We start from the raw sequence: 16,130 nt of genomic DNA on the forward strand, positions 1-16,130 counted from the left end.
CATTAAACATGTAGGCTATCATTTCAGCATACTCATTATTTGCAATGTGTGTCATAATGTTTGTGTATAGTTATTGATTTAAATTTAAATTGCACTTCCTCCAGCAGTGTCTAAAGTTTGGAGAAGTTTCTTTAAATAACGCGCAATACTCACCATAAGTTGGGACTTGTAGTCATACATTTGCTTTCTGTTTTGTTAAGTGTCCGAAGGAATAATTCATGAAACATCATTTCCCAGAAACCAGTACTGGTATATAATTTTATGAGGGGCTACAGACCTTCACGCGGAGACGAGCGCTCATGTAGCGAACGAACGGAAGACAAGGTGATTGGATTGAGCTGTCAAAAAAATCGGACTCTACTCGCGGACTGAATCTCCGTGCTATGGATTAGTTGAAAGCGGTATATCACTGCCATGCTCTCCCGTTGACCCAGCCTCGCGCGTCGCTCTCAACCTCTTACCACAGCGAAGGTAAAGTTGACCACAACTCTGTACAGTTTGCGGGAGCATCCCCGCCTCTTAAATATGTATTGCTTGTGGCGAGGGAAGAAGCGCAACAATGTATCTGCACCGACGCTGATTAAACTACCCCCCCCCCCCCCCCCCCTCCGAGCTGAGTAACACGGTTTTGCCAATCTGATATGAAATATAATATAATTGAACAATTGAAGCAACGCAAGTGTTCAAACTGTAGTCTGCTCGACTCAGATGTGCTGAGGCTCAGTAAAGTTCGAGTGATTTCATACACTATCCCTTTTTGAAAGAAGACTGAGAAATATGGATTTGTGCTGGCAGTTTGCCCAGTGGCTTGGACATCATGTTGATAAACATGACAGTAACGTTATCTATGTCGTGCACTGTTGTTGTCTACTAAATGTTAGGCAATGTGGTTTTGAGGTAATATGATGGGCTGAATTGTTCACCATGTTTTTGGTCTTCTTCGAGTATGTTTCTAAGATGACTGCTCTGAAACTAGGCCTTGAGGTCAGCCTCATTATACTCACTACTGGGGGATGTTGCAGTGTAGGCAAATAATATGTATGTGTGTAGGCTACTAGACTCGCACAGTAGGAACTCTGTAGACTGAAATGTCACCAATGTGAGCCGGGACTCAGTAGGTGCAGTATGTTCCAGGAGTTTTTCTCTACCAGCCACATGAACAGGAAAAACTTTAGGCCCCATTGACAGCTTATAGTTAGTCTGGAGTTTTTCTGGACAGGTCAAATCTAATTTTATTTGACACATACATGTGTTTAGCAGATGTTATTGCGTGTGTAGTGAAATGCTTGTGTTTTTAGCGAAATGCTTGTGTTTTTAGTGAAATGCTTGTGTTTTTAGTGAAATGCTTGTGTTTCTAGCGAAATGCTTGTGTTTATAGCTCCAACAGTGCAGTAATATCTAACAATACATACAATTGAAAGTAAAAGATTGGAATTAAGAATATATAAATATTTGAAATGAGCAATGTCAGTGGCAGACTAAGATGCAGTAGAATAGGATAGAGTACAGTATATACATATTAGAGGTCTACCGATTTATGATTTTTCAACACCGATACCGATTATTGGAGGACCAAAAAAGCCGATGCCGATTAATCGGCCGATTGATTTTATTTGTAATAATGACAATTACAACAATACTGAATGAACACTTATTTTAACTTAATATAATACATCAATAAAATCAGTATAGCCTCAAATAAATAATGAAACATGTTCAATTTGGTTTAAATAATGCAAAAACAAAGTGTTGGAGAAGAAAGTTAAAGTGCAATATGTGCTATGTAAGAAAGCTAACGTTTATAAGTTCCTTGCTCAGAACATGAGAACATATGAAAGCTGATGGTTCCTTTTAACATGAGTCTTCAATATTCCCAGGTAAGAAGTTTTAGGTTGTAGTTATTATAGGACTATTTCCCTCTATACCATTTGTATTTCATTAACCTTTAACTATTAGATGTTCTTATAGGCACTTTAGTATTGCCAGTGTAACAGTATAGCTTCTGTCCCTCTCCTCGCTCCTCCCTGGGCTTGAACCAGCAACACAACGACAACAGCCACCATCGAAGCAGCGTTACCCATGCAGAGCAAGGGGAACAACTACTAGAAGGCTCAGAGCGGTGATGTTTGAAACGCTATTAGCGCACGCTAACAAGCTAGCCATTTCACTTCGGTTACACCAGCCTCATCTCGGGAGTTGATAGGCTTGAAGTCATAAACAGCGCAATGCTTGACGCACAACGAAGAGCTGCTGGGAAAACGCAAAGAAAGTGCTGTTTGAATAAATGTTTACTCGCCTGCTTCTGCCTACCACCGCTTAGTCAGATACTTAGATACTTGTATGCTTGTATGCTCAGTCAGATTATATGCAACGCAGGACACGCTAGATAATATCTAGTAATATCATCAACCATGTGTAGTTAACTAGTGATTATGATTGATTGTTTTTTACAAGATAAGTTTAATGCTAGCTAGCAACTTACCTTGGCTTACTGCATTCGCGTAACAGGCAGTCTCCTTGTGGAGTGCAACGAGAGAGGCAAGTCATTATTGCGTTGGGCTAGTTAACTGTAAGGTTGCAAGATTGGAACCCCCGAGCTGACAAGGTGAAAATCTGTCGTTCTGCCCCTGAACGAGGCAGTTAACCCACCGTTCCTAGGCCGTCATTGAAAATAAGAATGTGTTCTGAACTGACTTGCCTAGTTAAATAAAGGTATAATTATTATTTTTTTTAATCAGCAAATCGGCACCCAAAAATACAGATTTCCGATTGTTATGAAAACTTGAAATCGGCCCTAATTAATCGGTCATTCCGATTAATTGGTCGACCTCTAATACATATGAGATGAGTAATGCAAGTTATTAAAGTGATTTGTGTTCCAATTATTAAAGTTATCAGTGATTTCAAGTCCATGTATATAGGCAGCAGCCTCTAATGTGATGGCTATTTAACAGTCTGATGGCCTTGAGATTGATGTTTTTCAGTCTCTCTGTCCCAGCTTTGATGCACCTGTACTGACTTCGCCTTCTGGATCATAGCGGGGTGAACAGGTAGTGGCTTGGGTGGTTGTTGTCCTTGATGATCTTTTTGGCCTTCCTGTGACATCATGTCCTGGAGGGCAGGTAGTTTGCACCCGGTGATGCGTTGGGCAGACCGCACCACCCTGCAAATCCTCCTGCTACCTCTCTCTGGGATTTCTCCTCAGCTAACAACAAACGTTCCCACAGATTTAGAGAACATTCCCTTAAGTCCCATTAGGTAATTAATTAATGTAGTCATATGAATGTTCTTGTGATGTGCAAGGAACGTTTCCAACAGACCATTCCCTAAGTGTCAAATATAAGTTACCCAGAACATGGTTACCATTTTCTCAGAATTTAAGATAAGAGTATTGTAGATGTGTTTCATGGGAGTATTACAAGGACATTAATGTGTCCAGTTTTCTGTGGTCAGTAGCCTCAGTTTCCAGGCTTTCTCACTGTTTGTGATGTTCGAGACATGGGGCCATGGTAAGGACTGGGTCTTAACACAGCATAGGACACAGCTTTACTCACTGGGCACTGTAACACCTGCATAACAATAACCATGCACTACTAGAGTCTAGACCATGTGTCATCCCAAGATGTCATACATTGTATTCTAACCACTGACCAGATTTGGGGTAACTTCCTTTACAATTCAATCCAAGTCCAATAGAAAGTAGTGGGCTGTTTTCACTTACTTCCCTGAATTTAAATGGGATTGAATCCAGCCCTGATTGTAATCCAGCTTGGGTCAGTGTTACAATAACACACAGTGACACCTTCGAACTTGTTGAACTGACAGGTCTGTCACTCCCTCCACCATATAGCCCAGGACAGGTCTAATAACCACAGGTGCATGGCCTTCCTGTTTCTCTCTGCCTCTCCTAATCATTAACTGTTTACCCCTCACCCACACACACCAGGCTGGAGCATCAGATAGTGCCTGGCCCCATGCAAATCCTCCTGCTACTTCTCTCTCTGGGATTTCTCCTCTGCTAACAACAAACTTTCCCAAAACTTTAGAGAATGTTGCCTTAAAGGTTTCATTAGGCAATTAACTAATGTTGTCATAGGAATGTTCCTGTGATGTGCAATGAATGTTTCCAAGAGATTATTTCCTGAGAGTCAAATAGAATATACCCAGAACATGGTTACAATGTTCTCAGAATAAAATATATTCATGTTCTAGACACACTTCATGGTAGCGTTGAAGAATGTGCATGTGTCCAGTTGTCTCTGGATTAGAAGAATATTCCATCAACGTCAAGCAAAACATACACAGAACATGGTTGCCATGTTCTCAGAATAAGATATTAATGTTCTAGACACTTTTCATGGGAAGGTTGCTGTTGCCTAAAGAACCCCCCCCCCCAAATAAAAAGTTTAATTACACATCAGGCTTTGTTACGGCTGCTGAGCCAATCAAGGTCCTGATTGGTGGACCTTGGACCATTCATATCTTTTTGTCTTTTGGCAAAGTTAGGGACACAGTGCTTTTAACGTACATATTTGACATTGTGATTTTACTTATTTTTACCCCCTTTTTCAATCTTGTCTCATCACTGCAACTCCCCACCAGGCAAAGGTTGAGTCATGCCTCCTCTGAAACATGACCCACCAAACTTAACATACACCCGCCAGCCACACCAATGTGTCAGAGGCAACAACATTCAACTGACAACCGGAGTCAGCTTACAGGTGCCCGGTCTGCCACAAGGAGTCACTAGATCACAATGAGCCAAGTTAAGCCCCCCCAGGCAGACCCTCCCCTAACCTGGACAATTGTGCACCGCCCCATAGGATTCCGGCTGGTTATGATACAGGGACACCTCTAGGGACGCCTCTAGCACTGTGATGCAGTACCTTAGACCGCTGCGCCATTCGGGAGGCCCACATTGTGCATTTTCATAGTAATTATTATTCAACATGACCTCACCTGGGATTTGAACTCACAACCTCTTGATTTACTGTACTCCAATCATGCCGCTATGCCACCATGTCAGGTACGGTTAATCTGACTATTCTCATTATTTATTTGATATACTTATTTCAGCGATTTAAGAGCTTTCAGTATAGTTGTATAATGTTGGTGGGGCATGTTAACCTGTTTTTAATGATACTCTTGAATCACTATGATCAATGAAAATATTTATTTTTCTTCAGTATACTTTTAACAGAGCTGAGATTTACTTTAAAGTGCATTCACCCTATCGCATACTCATATCAAATGGTTTCATCTACATGAGGGGTTAAGATATCTTTTATATATATATATATACATACACACACACACTCACAGCAAATTATCTGGTAATTTACCTAGTGTTGATTTGTCAGTGTAACATTTCAGTTGATTCAGCAGTTAAATTTAACTCTAAGACATTATCACTCAGTGGTGTAAAAGAACCCCAGTGTTGGTGTTAATAACCCATGTTGAGTGTAAAACATTCCCATCAAAACCACAGCCATCATTATGAGATTTGCCAGCACGCTGTACTGCAAAACAGACATTTTTATTGTTTTTAATATCTGTGTTTTTGCATTTACATCGATTGATTCATCTTATGTTACGCAAAGATAAATAACAAAAAAAAAAATCAAATCTGGTCTAATCAGTTAGTTAGATTTATTGCACCCATTACTGAAATGTTTCCAACTGTTGGATGTCCTAACTCTGTCTGGTTTCCAATAGGAATTATACATCACTTTGCAAGCCTGCATAATGTGTAAATCAGGAGGTTCCTAACACCGCAGTGTTAGGGTAAACCTTGGTCATCAAAGTAAGGCCTTATGATATATTTCATGTGTTGTCCTAAAGAGTTTTAATAATACATTTAGTCTCCAGTAAGAACTCACTTGGTGAAGTCCACAGGACTGAAACTACTACTTCTTCGGGTTTTATGGCGGACTACAACCCCAAAATGTGTAATGCAGCCACCAACTGGACAGGGTTGAGAAAAAAAAAGTACAAAGAAAAATCCATACTTGATGAGGAAAACTAACCCAAATGAAAAATAGTACATTGACAAAAACAAAACTCCCACTTATTCCTTCCTTCAAATCTCCATATTTTTCTTCTCAGGCTCTAAGACAATACTCTATACTCTATGCATGTCCTCTGCCGAGAAGTTTTTCAGTCCCAGGAACCGCTCCGCCGCATCCACAATGATATCTATTTTTCTGTACTTTGTTTCCACCTTGGCAGTGCCATTAATCTCCATAGCTATAAAGGCCACAAAGTCCACCTTCTTAACCTCCTATAATATCCGTGTCCTACTGGTTAAAGGCATCATGTTCAGCCTACAGTGAAGGCCTATCCACCACCATGGACTCTTTGGGAGCACCATTCGAACCCTCAACCCTTTTAACAGCTGATGCATAAGAAATGCTCTGGATAGCCCTTGCTTTGGCAGAACTGAAAATGAACAAGTTCAACAAGCATGTCTCTGTCACGAACAAGTACATGTCATGGGTGGTAACTCTGCAATTCACTCAAAGTCGCACTTTGAAATTATATTGGGGGCATGGCTTTCATGTTGTTATGGCCACCCGTGAGTGAAAGTGTTGTACCAGTTTAAGTGGTCTATAGTTCTGTTAACTGACGTTTGAGCGTGTCTACTGTCAGTCCTGAAGTCTTTGTAAATGATTACATAAAAGCATTTGGCAGTAAAGACTTGTACCTATTGTTACAATATCCTTAATTCAACATTAGCGATATTGTGAAGTTATACGGACCTCTTTACATAATTGCAAAAAAATACTATTTCAGGTGTTATTGCTTAACACCATTGGTGTAAACTAAATACACTTCCTAGTGTTCAAAATTCTATATAAGGTGTTTTTGCATAACAGTGTTAATTCCCAAACACTGGCAAAGTATAACAGCATCAGCACTAAGCACAGTGTTAATTTAACACTGAAAAGTGTTGACCCGTATAGACACTGATCACGTGTTAAATTTAACATGGTCATGAACCAGGTTTCCATCCAATCTTTTTATGCGGGTAAAGTACATGTCGGATAAAAAATGTCATGACCGGCCTGATGGAAACAGAACACTTTTCGCTAAACTTTCCAAATGTCGACAAAACAATTCTAGGCAAGGTGGGATATTTTTGTTGGTAAAATTAATTATGTGAGAAATGTTGGCAGAAATACTTATATGCAAATATTGATATAGTAACCATCATATCGAAATAATAAACTTGGAGTCACGCGATGACATGTGGTCCTTCAACTATGACTGGTCGGGAAATCATACTGTTTATTAGGCTACAGAGGAAATTAGTTCTGATGAACTTCACAGGGTGGTGAAAGTGCAAGGTTAGGAGTTTGTTGCGCCTTTCCAATACAGGGTTTTATTTTGGCGACATGATAATCTGTGCTTGGCTGCTGTTTGACAAATAAAAATATTCTTAATCGTTTGTCCATAATAATAATCTCATCATGTAGGCTATATGTGAGCTCTAGGCTGGAGTGCACGTGCCAATACCAGAATGTGCACACTTGCTATATAACACACTTTTTTTGCGAGACAACCATCAGTAGAGTGAAAATGCAATAGAAACCCATTTAACTTGTATATTTTTATACGGTACATGGGAATTTAACCGCAAAAGTTATTCTTATGTGCACTACGTCATTACGCACAGCCTTTATCTGCAACAAGTCAGTTTGATGGGAAAATGTGCATATTATTTTTATGCGGATTTTAGAATATTTACATAAATCTGTTGTCAATTGGATGAAAACCTAGCTAGTGTTGATTTAACACTGGAGAATTTGCTGTGCAGAAATGTTCTTGAAATGTGTCTAGACTTTTTTTTATATTTTATGTTCTGAGAACATGGTAACCATGAAACCAATATTCTTCTAAACCCACAGAAAATTGGACACGAATGTTCTTGCATTGTTCTCATGAAACGTGTCATGAACAATATCTTATATTCTGAGAACATGGCAACCATGTTCTGTGTATGTTGATGGACTTCTCTCCTAACCCACAGAACTGGACACGTGAAAGTTATTCAAAGTACCATGAAATGTGTCTAGAACATTCAAATTGTACATTCTGAGAACATGGCAACCACTTTCTGGGTCTGTTGTGTTTGACATTAAGGGAATGTTTTCCTTACTCTAATGCCAAAACATGCTAAAAAGGTTCCCTGAAGGTTTTTACTAACATATATAGAATGTTCCGCTAACTAATGGAAAACTGGACACTCAAACATTAGAGGAACATTACGGGTTAACATTACAAAAACGTTCTCTGCCTAAAATTGTTAGCTGGGGAAATTAAGACTCACAAATATCAGTCTTTGGGTCCTGGGTTATTCCTGACCGTGTGACCTGCCCAGTTCAGAAATGTTTGTTTTTTTCTCTCCATTTAAAAAAAAAAAAAGTGTGTTGTGATTTCTATTTGTAGCAGTACTTCTCCTTGCCTCTTCTCTCCTCCAGGTGTGGCCCTGTGTGTGTGAGACATGTCGGATAAGATGTCCAGTTTCCTACACATCGGGGACATCTGCTCCCTGTATGCAGAGGGCTCCACCAACGGCTTTATCAGCACTCTGGGGTGAGTTAATTTCACCTATTCCTTTTATCCTTTAGCTATTATCACTGATTGGCAAACATGAATACCATCTATTGTAGTCATTTTAGATGGTGCCTATTTCTTTCCCATTCATTTGGGATGGAGGAATCACTGAAATGTGGCTACAGGAACATTAGATAATTTACTTACATTCATATCTAAGTCAACACAATTTTTCACTGAGCACCTGTCCCTCTAAAGGTCTGTGCACGGCCCTGAGTGATCAAATAACATTGTATTGTCACATGAGCCGAATACAACAGGTGTAGGTAGACCTTACAGTGAAATGCTTACTTACAAGCCCCTAACCAACAATGCAGATAAAAAAAAAATAATACGGATAAGAATAAGAGATTAAAGTAGTAATTAAAGAGCAGCAGCAGTAAAATAACAATAGCGAGACTATATACAGGGAGGTACCGATACAGAGTGAATGTGCAGGGGCACCGGTTAGTTGAGGTAGTATGTACATGTAGGTAGTTACCTTAATAATTATGCATAGATGACAACTTAGAGCAGCAGTGGTGTAAATGTCTAGTAAATGTCTAGACATTCAGGAGTCTTATGGCTTGGGGGTAGAAGCTGTTTAGAAGCCTCTTGGACCTAGACTTGGTGCTCCGGTACCGCTTGCCGTGCGATAGCAGTGAGAACAGTCTATGACTCGGGTGGCTGGAGTCTTTGACAATTTTTAGGGCCTTCCTCTGACACCGCCTGGTATAGAGGTCCTGGATGGCAGGAAGCTTGGCCCCAATGATGTACTGGGCTGTACGCACTACCCTCTGTAGTGCCTTGTGGTCGTAGACTCACCAGTTGCCATACCAGGCCGTGATGCAACCAGTCAGGATGCTCTCGATGGTGCAGCTGTAGAACCTTTTGAGGATCTGAGGACCCATGCCTAATCTTTTTAGTCGCCTGAGGGGGAATAGGTTGTGTTGTGCCCTCTTCACGACTGTCTTGGTGTGCTTGGACCATGTTAGTTTGTTGGTGATATGGACACCAAGGAACTTGAAGCTCTCAATCTGCTCCACTGATGAGAATGGGGACATGCTCAGTCCTCTTTTTTTCTGTAGTCCACAATCATCTCCTTTGTCTTGTTGAGGGAGAGGTTGCTGTCCTGGCACCACACTGCCAGGTCTCTGACCTTCTCCCTATAGGCTGTCTCGTCGTTGTCTGTGATCAGGCCTATCACTGTTGTGTCATCTGCAAATGTTATGATGGTGTTGGAGTTGTGCCTGGCCGTGCAGTCATGCGTGAACAGGGAGTACAGGAGGGGACTGAGCACGCACCCCTGAGGGGCCCCTGTGTTGAGGATCAGCGTGGCAGATGTGTTGTTACCTGCACTTACCACCTGTGGGTGGCCCGTCAGGAAGTCCAGGATCCAGTTGCAGAGAGAGGTGTTAAGTCCCAAGGTCCTTAGCTTATTGATGAGCTTTGAGGGCACTATGGTGTTGAACGCTGAACTGTAGTCAATGAATAGCATTCTCACATAGGTGTTCCTTTAGTCCAGGTGGGAAAGGGCAGTGTGGTGTGCAATAGAGATTGCATCATCTGTGGATCTGTTGGGGCGGTATGCAAATTGGAGTGGGTTTCTGGGATGATGGTGTTGATGTGAGCCATGACATGCCTTTCAAAGCCCTTCATGGCTACAGACGTGAGTGCTACGGGTCGGTAGTCATTTAGGCAGGTTACCTTAGTGTTCTTGGGCACGGGCTATGGTGGTCTGCTTAAAACATGTTTGTATTAGACTCAGAAAGGTCTAAAATGTCAGTGAAGACACTTGCCAGTTGGTCAGCGCATGCTGGTAAAACGTCTGGCCCTGCGGCCTTGTGAATGTTTACCTGTTTAAATGTCTTACTCACATCGGCTGTGGAGAGCGTGAACACACAGTCATCCGGAACAGCCGGTGCTGTCATGCATGTTTCAGTGTTATTTCCCTCGAAGCGAGCACAGTTGTTTAGCTCGTGTCACTGGGCAGCTCTTCCCTTTGTAGTCTGTAATGGTTTGCAAGCCCTGCCACATCCGATGAGCGTCAGAGCCGGTGTAGTACGATTCAATGTTAGTCCTGTATTGATGCTTTGCCTGTTTGACGGTTCATCGGAGGGCATAGTGGGATTTCTTATAAGCTTCTGGCTTAAAGTCCCGCTCCTTGAAAGCGGCAGCTCTAGCCTTTAGCTCAGTGCGGATGCTGCCTGTAATCCATGGCTTCTTGTTGGGGTATGTACGTACGGTCGCTGTGGGGACGACGTCATCAATGCACTTATTGATGAAGCCAATGACTGAGGTGGTGTACTCCTCAATGCCATCAGAGGAATCCCAGAACATATTCCAGTCTGTGCTAGCAAAACAGTCCTGTAGCTTAGCATCTGCTTTGTCTGACCACTTTTCTTCCTGACCACGGATGCCGTTCAAAAGCAGTCAGCTGGATCTATTCAGCAGATCCCATGGGACTTGAACTTATCTGGGCATTAGGCCAGTTTTGAGGTCTGAAAATGTCTGACAGACTTTAATTTGGGAGGGTTACTATCCCTTTAAGGGTGAATTCATAGCTTCATCTACACTTGAAAAGGTCATAAAGGTAATGCCATCAAAGCTCTGCAGTGCATATATAAATTACTTTTGTCTGTGGTGGATGTGGTGTGTGTGAGTCCCCATATTAAGATGAGTGTGTTTGATAGAGGAATGCTGTGGAGATTAATCACAGAAGATATGGTGTGGCCTGTGTGTCAGTTAACCTCTTGGGGAAGTTTATTGTGGCTGGGAGGTACTGGCACGAAGGGCTGTGTGTGTCAGGTGGAGGGGTCTCTACTTTGCTGCACAGGGGCCCCTCTGCCTTCGGCCGTCTGTGGGCCACTGATAGAGCGTGGTTTGGAAGAGTTGATAAATGACGTTCCCACATTTTCCCAAAGAACAGGGCTGGGAGAACTAAGCCCTTTGAAGTGGAAGTGGATGTCTGGTCCTGGATGGCTCCATGACCATGATAGTATGTATAATTTACTGGGAGACTGGGAGGAATTGGAAGTAAGTGGGAAGCAATGAACACAATGGTAAGATGTTTGTGTGTGTACGGGCACCAGCATGCTTGTGCATGTGGACGAGAGAGAGAAAAAGTACATTGGACCATAATACCAGTGATTATCGACCGCGAGAATGAATGGTTCTAGTCAAGGAGCAATTGAAACTTGGAAAAATATGCTTGACTCTGTAAATTATAATCTCAGCTAAAGCCCAACAAGGGCAGTATAAATTGTTATTTGTACAACACATACAAACAATTGGATTGGATGGAGACCTCTTGGCTGGGGGGATGGGATGGGGTTGGAGGTAGAGACACTACTTTTTTTCCCCTCTTGTATATATTAAATGTATTATCACTTAAACGTTATGATTATGATCAACACACACACACACAACTTCTCCATAAAATCAATCCCACCTGACTTCTAGAGGCTCAGTATCCCTGGAACCCCCCCGCTGCTCATGAAAAATGGATCAGACTGAGTCACAGCAGAAAAAGACCTCACTGCCTCCACTGAGTTGTTTTACTATCCTTGTGGGGACCAAACAATTGATTCCCATTCAAAATTCCTAAAATTAACCTTAAACCTAACCCTAATGTGAATTGTAACCCTAACCTTAAACCTAAGCCTAAAATATAATTTTCCCTTGTGCAGTGTGGCACAGCTCCTTCGCATAGAGTTGATCAGGCTATTGATTTTGGCCTGTGGAATATTGTCCCACTCCTCTTCAATGGCTGCGCGAAGTTGCTGGATATTGGAGGGAACTGGAACATACTGTCGAACATGTAGATCCAGAGCATCCCAAACATGCTCAATGGGTGACATGTCTGGTGAGTATGCAGACCATGGAAGAACTAGGAAATGTTGAGCTTCTAGAAATTGTTACAGATCGTTGAGACATGGCCACGCATTATCAAGCCGAAACATGAGGTGATGGCCGCGGATGAATGGTACGACAATGGGCCTCCAGGATCTCTTCACAGTATCTCTGTGCATTCAAATTGCCATTTATAAATGAAATTGTGTTCATTGTCCGTAGCTTATGCCTGCCCATACCATAACCCCATCGCCACCATAGGGCACTCTGTTCAGAACGTTGACATCAGCAAATCGTTTGTCCACATGATGCCATACACATGGTCTGCTGTTGTGAGGCCGGTTGGACGTACTGCCAAATTCTCTAAACGACATTGGAGGCAGCTTATGATGGATAAATTAATATTATATTCTCTGCAAAAGCTCTGGTGGACATTGCTGCAGTCAGCATGCCAATTGCATGCACCCTCAGCTTCAGACATCTGTGGCATTGTGTTGTGACAAAACTGCACATTTTATTGGCCTTTTATTGTCCCCAGCACAAGGTGCACCTGTGTAATGACAATGATGATTAATCAGCTTCTTGATATGCCACACCTGTCAGGTTGATGGATTATCTTGGCAAATGAGAAATGGTTTTTGTGGTATTGTATTTCAGTTCATTAAACATGGGACCAACACCGTACATGTTGCTTTTATATTTTTGTTGAATGTACTTTTTACTCCATACATTTTTCCTGTCACGCAAAAGTACTCACTGCATTTTGAATGCTTAATAACAAGACAGTAAAATGGTCCTCATCGAGAGAACATCCCTGGTCATCCCTACTGCCGCTGATCCGACGGACTCACTAAACACATGCTTAATTTGTAAATGATATCTGAGTGCTGGCGTGTGCCCCTGACTATCCGTAATTTAAAAAACAAGAAAATTGTGCCATCTGGTTTGCCTAATATAAGGAATTTTTAATTATTTTCACTTTTTATACTTAAGTATATTTTTGCAATTACATTTCCTTTTGATACTTTAGTATATTTCAAAACAAATACTTTTAGACCTTTACTCAAGTAGTATTTTACTGGGTGACTTTTACTTGAGTCATTTTCTAATAAGGTATCTTTTATTCAAGTATGACAATTGGGTACTTTTTCCACCAATGTCACAAGGATAGTAAAAACAAACACAATCTCACACATACACACAACATATAATACAACTTCAAACGTCAAAGAATAGGAGCTTCAGGGTTTAACATGACCTACACATCTACAGAGCTGGAACCTAATGCTACAGCTTATGGAGAAATTCCTTTTCAAATTCACCATCAGTGTGCTCTTTAACCTCTTACCCCCCAATCCTTCTGGGATAGGATTGTAGGGAGAGAGGTGAGGGTATTGTCATAGACCCTCTTTTCTTACAGGTTACTATTATACAATAACTCCTGAAATGAACCCTAAACACACAGGTCATGCTCTGATACCATGTCATTATGACAAATGCACACGGTTGACATCACTTGCCCTCTCCAAGAACCATCTGGTGCACTCACGCACACACACACTGCAGTAATCACACTAAAAAAACAAGATGCATACATACAACACACCATTAGAAGTGTGGACCCAACAGATGGCCTTCTCCAACTCTCACAAACCAGAGTAGAAAGCCTGAGGGGACAAATCAAAGGTTAGATTTTGAACAACGCAGTATGATTCCAGGGCTTTAGTCTGAGAATCTTCTTGTCTTTTAGGATGCCTGTTCTCTTGTCCTGACGAGCAGCTGTTAACGTAGGATTAATGTACAGTAACTGGAATTAGACAGTAACGAGGGTCAGACAATCACATTTTTATCAGTTCTCCACAAGATAAACATGTCAGTGTCTGTATGTGATAAATCTTGCTCACATTGATCTAACAAACCCAGGCTGCACATTAAGCAAACGTCATTCAGATGCTCAGTATAGCTATGCTGTATAATGCTCTGCGGAGGTTGACACGGTAGACAGGAGCCTCAGTGTGTTGTCATGTTCAGAGAGGTGTATCCCTGGTGCAGACAGACAGGTCCATGTGTAGTACGACTGATCATGTGTGTGGACACTCCACGAGTCCACAGGAACACGACTAGGATGGATGTGGGATCTGGCTGGAGTCCAGGCAATCTTTATTCCGAGCCAGTAAAAAGCTAAATTTGTCACCGACAGGAATGCTAGCTTGTCCACCCACTGGCAGCAGCCAACTAATCCTAACTCTCATTTCTTCATCATTGTGTGGACTGTGGAAGAGCACCGGCGAATCAAGAAACATCACAGTGAAATCACAAGTATGTGATTGGTTTAACAATAGTGACTAAGGGAGTCAGGATAAACAGTGCTCTGTAGTTGAACGTTTTGAAAACAGTGTACTTTTTATGGGTCCATTGGTGCTTTATTGCAGGATCTCGTGCTGACAATGTGCTTAGATCAAATCAAAATGTATTTGTCACATGCGCCGAATACAAGTGTAGACCTTACCGTGAAATGCTTACTTGCCAGCCCTTAACCTGGAATTTCTTGTTGTGTTGAAATACAAGACCTCGATGTGCAAAGTTGCAGGTTTCCTACAAATACTGTATATGAATAACCCATGTGGAAAAATGTATACACCGGCTCGATTCGATCTTATGTAGCAAAATTTGAAATGGTATTTTGTACATTGGATAAAAGTAAAAACTCACCGCTAGAAAATGGTATACCATACACTTCAGTTTAGGAACAATGGGAAAGTAATTCTGCTTTGAAGTTGATAAACTTGTAACCCCACTTTTGAGAAAATGGCCCTTGAATGACACCTACTCGAGAGCTAGCTCTTCTTTGTCTACACCCATTCAGCATCGTTCACACCCTCTTAAGCCTTAGCCCCACCCATCCTTTAAGCATTCACATGTGAGGCCATGTGCTGAACAGAGTGAATAAGGGCCTCCAGAGTGGTGCAGCGGTCATCGCAGTGCTAGAGGCATCCCTACAGATCTGGGTTTGATCCTGGGCTGTGTCGCAGCGCCTGAATGGCGCAACAGTCTAAGACATTGCATAGCGGTGCAAGCTGTGATGCTACAGATGCTGGTTCAATACCCGTGCTGGCCTTGACTGAGAGACCAATGAGATAACTGTAGGTTTTTGGTTTCTCTCCCTCTGAAAACAGAAATAAGTAATTCTAAATGACAAACTGGCTTTATTTACAAATTAGTAACAATGTATTACCCATGTTCAAGAATGACCTTCTTGCTCATTTTACGTTATTTGAAAACAAAATAATCTCCAAAATATTGCTATTTTTTAAACAACGCAATTTTCTAAATGTGTATTATTAATTTAGAGTTATATAAGTCTCTTGGATATTCTCACAGATATATTTTTAACCCTGTTATTAGCAGGACTATATATATATATATATATATATATATATATATATATATATATATATATATATATATATATATATACTGTTGAAGTCGGAAGTTTACATATACATTTAAACTCAGTTTTTCACAATTCCTGACATTTAATCCTTGTAAACATTCCCTGTCTTAGGTCAGTTCGAATCACCACTTTATTTTAAGAATGTAAAATGTCAGAATAATAGTAGAGAATGATTGATTTATTTCAGCTTTTATTTATTTCATTACATTCCCAGTGGGTCAGAAGTTTA

The 16,130-nt window shown here is 41.2% G+C and overlaps 1 protein-coding gene across 4 annotated transcripts in view; it reads left to right on the top strand.

The window, feature by feature from the left end:
• The first annotated feature begins 174 nt into the window (after positions 1 to 174).
• Positions 175 to 16,130, top strand: part of LOC110494246 (inositol 1,4,5-trisphosphate-gated calcium channel ITPR1) — a 155,750-nt gene continuing 139,794 nt past the window's right edge. For all 4 annotated transcript variants that reach the window (XM_036950331.2, XM_090205662.1, XM_036950332.2 and 1 more), the window contains exons 1-2: positions 175 to 471; positions 8,481 to 8,595. In XM_036950331.2, coding sequence (XP_036806226.2) covers positions 8,504 to 8,595 — 92 coding nt within the window. In that variant the 5' untranslated portion in view covers positions 175 to 471; positions 8,481 to 8,503. The remainder of the gene's footprint in view (positions 472 to 8,480; positions 8,596 to 16,130) is intronic.

Source organism: Oncorhynchus mykiss, chromosome 17, assembly GCF_057628025.1.
Source record: "Oncorhynchus mykiss isolate SJ-2025 chromosome 17, ASM5762802v1, whole genome shotgun sequence".
NCBI classification, from domain to species: Eukaryota; Metazoa; Chordata; class Actinopteri; order Salmoniformes; family Salmonidae; genus Oncorhynchus; species Oncorhynchus mykiss.